General features: G+C 42.9%; 1 protein-coding gene across 1 annotated transcript; it reads right to left on the bottom strand.

The window, feature by feature from the left end:
• Nucleotides 1–1,173: 1,173 nt before the first annotated feature.
• Nucleotides 1,174–3,457, bottom strand: LOC123169403 (uncharacterized). The gene is made up of 2 exons (XM_044587243.1): nucleotides 2,248–3,457; nucleotides 1,174–1,733 (listed from the first exon to the last, which is right to left on the bottom strand). Exons 1-2 carry the CDS (start codon nucleotides 3,406–3,408, stop codon nucleotides 1,383–1,385), a joined length of 1,512 nt encoding a protein of 503 aa, XP_044443178.1. The 5' UTR covers nucleotides 3,409–3,457; the 3' UTR covers nucleotides 1,174–1,382.
• Between the last annotated feature and the right edge of the window lie 1,628 nt (nucleotides 3,458–5,085).

Here is a 5,085-nt window from a genome sequence, read left to right as displayed (position 1 = left end):
TCCTGGGGTTTCAAAAATTATTTTTGTTTTAAAAAATGTTCAAAATACAAAAAAATGTTTGAGATTTTAAAAAGTTAAGAATTTACATTTTTTGTTAGGAACTTTATAAAATCTTCGCGTTCTAAAAAATATTCAATTTTTTCATATGTCGGGTTGCCTAATAGGCACCAATGCTAGTTAACTCTAGTGGATGTATCTTGCGCTTCTAGCCATAGCGCCCGCGTTTGATCCTCACAGCTCAATTTTCTTTTTCTTACATTTTTATCAGGCACGAAAACTAGTGGGCCGGCCCATCACGACTAGTAGGTGTGAAACGACGGTAATTTGCCACCAAAAAAAATCTTCCTCGGACATAGTTAATAATCCCGGGTTTAATCTCCCACGTTAGCAATCCTTGTTTGGGAACGCTCTCAAGGTTTAGAATAGACCTGGATCAATAAATTCGGTGTGTTAATTTCAGGAATTAGGAGCTAAGGGTTCAATTTAGTTTTCGTCTACAAGTTCAAGGCTTGTTTTAGACTTTTCCGAAAAAGAAATATCACGGTTGCCACCAGGGATCGATCCAAGCCATAATGAAACATTTCAGATCACTATTCTTCCTTAGTTTAAGAAATCGCATGACTTTTCTTTTCTCAAGCAGGAAGGTCTCGCCTCGCGAGTCATGAGTATAAGGTGAGTCTTGTGATTAAGGCGGATCCAAGGTAAAAGACATCATGCACTAAGCTTCACATACAGGGTCTGAACAGCTCCATGCCGGTGGTAAGCCGCTCAACCCAACAGCCAGTTACGCCTCCATTCGCTCCCTGTGAATCGGCGAGCGAGGACGCAAATAAAGCCGCTCACCACCAATATCTTTCTCGTGCATTGCTTTCTAAGTGTAGTTATCCTCAAATACTATTTGTTTGTAATTTTCTTTAAGAACACTTCCAACATTTTGACCACCAACATAACACTGGTTATTATATAAGTAATCAGCAGGACAATACCTCCGTCCGGAATTACTTGTCACAGAAATAGATAAAAATAGATGAATCTAGAACTAAAATACATCTATTTATGCGACGAGTAATTCGGGACGGAGTACAATGGAATCAAAAGGCAGTTACTCAAGCAGACCGCAGAACCAGTCGTCCAGAGCAAAGACAACATCTAGGACAAGTGATAGAAGGAACGTCTACGATAAAAGCTCATGGACTCATGGCTTATATGATTGGTCAGTCTCTGCATGTAGATCAGGCAACGTGTCTTGCCAAACAGACATAGGCACTGATACGTTAACACACTTACAACGTAACTAAGTAGCACGTAATGAGTTCAGTTCACACTTCACACCATCCAATAACTAAATCAGCAACGCATTTCCACCTAAGCTTAATCCAAGATCAACTGGCAAAGAGGCGGGAAGAAGCTCTCCACAACACCTCCTTGAACATTTGCCACCAACCCTCTCTCCCCATCTCTTCCCTACAGATATCAGGGCGAGCACCTATTCTCAACACACGGTCTCTCCCAGCTGCTAATGCTACATCTAAAGTAGTGATTCTGTTCAGAAGAGAGCCGAGCTCAGCATCAAGTAAGAAGGCCTCCATCTCTGCGATTTTGGTGCCGTCGCCATCAATCAAAGCTTCTTTGAATGATTGCAATGCTGTGAAGAGGACAGGAGAAGCTTCTTTGGTGTGGACCGGACCATCAGCTCCAGCACTGTCTCCAGTAACTTCAGTTTCTGAGCCCTCCTGTGACATGAGAAAATTCATGCATGTAAGAGTGTTTTATAGAGAGTTTTGTGCAAGGCAATAGATAGATTCTAATGATACATACCGATTTATCTAGTTTTTACATAAGCAATGAAAGTGCAGTAGGACGCTGTTACAGTACTGCCATCTCATAGCGGTTAGCATTATAAAGCAAGCGTAGAGAGATTTTCAGTGGACAAAGATTTCCAGTCTCAAATATCCACAATGCAGCACTTCGTATATGTATGTTATCATATAATCTACACAAACCGCGATGCTAAAAGTTGAAAACATTGCGTCCTCGTACTAATATGCAACTTGCAATAAAACTCCTCTGCAACAGTTATAAAATCAGACATGCTACTGTATCAAAACGTAAAGTTGATAGCTGATTTTCACAGAAATACAATAGTCCAATGCTCATAAGTAACACAATTGAATACACTATACGGTCTAGACTAGAGACCAGATGAAGAAACTTTAGCAAAATCTTCAGAGATAAGCATGGACTCACCTTGTTGTGTATCAAAGAAGGAGGCCAGACCATGATGTATGGATCAACAGGGCAGTAAGAACGTCGTGTTTCCTTAAAGAGCAAGTTCACCTCTGCGGTTTCCAGGCAGAAGGATAGGAACCACTCGGAAGATTGCCGGTCCCTGGAGTAGACAACAGATAGGTACACAAACCCACTAATAACCTCCATAAGATCTCCAACATCAACATTATCCTCGACTGGACGCTTAGTGATCTCCTTGACAATTGTGTGCAATGGAAACATCTTGTGCAACACGAATCTGCCGACGCCGAGATTGTCGGGTGTCCAAAGCCAAACAGAAAGCGTGCATTCCTGTACATTTACCATACAGAGCCTCCCATCCTTGATCTGACCAATCTTAAATCTTGAGTATGACCCTCTCAAGGAGGCCGGCAGATCCATTCGACAGAACTGAAAGGTGGCAGTGTTGAGCGCCAGAATGCAGTCTTCCCCCGGATCTAACCAACAGACGAACCGATCGACAACCGTACAAATCGTGTGCATGTCGCCTTGAAGCAGTGGTTTCCGAGACTCCGGGAAGATCTGCCACTTCATGGCGTGAGATGAGAAGACGGCCACGCGCGCGCACGCCCATGAGCAATCGTGACGGACACAGACCACACGGGATGGGCTCTGGTGCTCTTGGTCGGGAGGGAGCGTGTGGAACTCAAGGTAGGGTTCGTCGTGAGGCTTCTTGGGGAAGATGGCCAGAGACGGCATGTGGGGGTTGTAGGAGACAACCAGCTCGGTGCTCCGGTTGACGAATTGGACGAACCCGTCGGAGTAGGGGATCTGAGAATATGTCCTCCACTCGGATGCGTCGTCGTCTCGGAGTAAATCAGCGAAGGCGCCGGCGATGGCCGGGTCGGAGCTACGGCTTGCGGCAGGGACGATAGCGCTCATGTCGGGTTCGCGAAAGAGGGCGAGCAGGGGCGGTGCGTGGAGAGCGCGGAAGCGGCGGCGGAAGGGCGGAGAGGAGCGGACGGCGTGGAGGAAGGGGCGGCAGGTGAAGGCCGCGCAGACAAGGCTCGGGAGGTCCGGGAGGCGGAGAAAGACCTCGCGGAGGAGGTCGTCCGTGAGAGCGCCAATGGTGGTCGGAACGGATAGCGGCGGCGAGGGTGGTGGCTGCTGCGAGGCCATGGCTGTGAAGTGGAGGATGCGCGTCTCGGTTTTTTTTCAGACAAAGCATGCGCTGCGCGTCTCGTGCTCTTCTTTTTAGTGAGCATTTTTTGAAGGACATCTTTTTCGGGAGCTCCTAATCAGCGCTGTAGGCGCCAGCTCGCGCTACTGGCGCCCGCGTGAGACGCGCAGCGGGCCGGCCCAGCAACCAGTTGAGAGGCAAAACGCGAAGGAAAAAAATAAATGTTTATTCGGCGGTCTGGGAAACGAACTTCGGCCGCTTACTAGAACGCCAGGCGCGTTAACCACCAAGACAGGCTACCTTTGTTATCTTTTTAAGGAAACAACGCTATTTGGCCCTTCCTTTAGTACAAAGATTAAACATATAGTAGTATTATATACCAGCTATAAATTATTTGAATAAACAAAACATCAATTTAAAAAGCATTCTCAAAAACCATGAATTGAAAAAAAATATTTTTTTGAAAAAAGTTCGCAAAAATGGAAAAAGTTTCCGAATTTGAAAAAAAGTCCATCAGATTTGAAAAACAATTCAGAAAAGTTGAAAAGCGTTCATTGATTTCAAAAAAAAGTTCATCAAATTAGAAACAAAAGTTCACGAATTTGAATAAAGTTCATCGACTTTGAAAAAAAAGTTCACCAATTTCAAAAAAGTTCATCGACTTTGAAAAAAAGTTCACCAATTTCAAAAAATTTCATCAACTTTGAAAAAAAGTTCATCAAATTTCAAAAAAGTTCATAGATTTTGCAAAGGTTCATCAAATTTGAAACAAAAATAAAAGATTTTGAGAAAAAAGTTCATTGAATTTGAAAAAAGTTCACCTAAATTGAAAAAATTTCATCGATTTTGAAAATAAGTTCACGTAAATTGAAAAAAGTTCATCGATTTTGAGAAAAAGTTCATCGATTTTAAGAAATAGTTCATCAAATTTGAAAAATAAGTTCCTCTATTCTGAAAATGGTTCATCAATTTGAAAAAGGTTCACGAGTTTCGAAAGATTTAGTTCATGGATTTAGAGAAGAAGTCCATCTATTTGAAGAAAACAATTACGAATTTCGAAAAGAGAAAGTAAAAAAGGATAGAGAAAAAAGCAAAAGAAAAAGAAAAAAGGAAAAAGAAGAACAAATAAATTGATGAAAACATGTATTTCGAGTTGGTTATTCGTTGATACTTGGTAACCAGCGACGCAAGTTCGAATCCTAGCTTGCGCACCTTTTTTGCAGTTTTATCTAGAGTTTAAGAAACAGGAAATATAAAAGTTGGGCCGAGCCCAGGTAGCGCCGCTGCAGGCGCCGGTTTGCAGAAACAGCTATAACCGGCGCCTGCAGCGCCAAATAGGAAATGCCATCTTTTTCTTAGCAGAAATTCGTGCTCGTGGGCTACGGCCTGTGGGTAATACGGGGGGCTCTATCTCACTCGGTTGCCAGGGCCGTGGATTGTAGAATTCCTTGCTGAAAAAAAAACACATTAGTATGCGCTGTATGCCTGTCACCCTTATTTGCAAAGCTCACTTAAACCGTGCGTACAAATCTCGTATAATTTTCACCACTGGATTACTCGTGTCAAGATCTTCAAAACTGAATTTCATGTTGATAGATCTCGACGAACTCTTTTTAAAAAAAAGGACAAAAAAACTCCAACCAAAAGTATGTTTTTAATACCTTTTCCCCCTTTTG

Source organism: Triticum aestivum, chromosome 1D (assembly GCF_018294505.1).
Source record: "Triticum aestivum cultivar Chinese Spring chromosome 1D, IWGSC CS RefSeq v2.1, whole genome shotgun sequence".
In the NCBI taxonomy this organism is placed as follows: Eukaryota; Viridiplantae; Streptophyta; class Magnoliopsida; order Poales; family Poaceae; genus Triticum; species Triticum aestivum.
The sequence above is the reverse complement of the archived record's forward strand: the minus strand, read 5'-3'. Positions and strand labels throughout refer to the sequence as shown.

What these genes read in the sequence shown, in the direction of transcription:
- LOC123169403 (XM_044587243.1), bottom strand. Translation starts at nt 3,408, where the DNA reads ATGGCCTCGCAGCAGCCACCACCCTCGCCGCCGCTATCCGTTCCGACC. An exon ending in CTTCTTTGATACACAACAAG is followed by an intron (nt 1,734 to 2,247) that starts GTGAGTCCATGC and finishes CTCATGTCACAG; the next exon opens with GAGGGCTCAGAAACTGAAGT.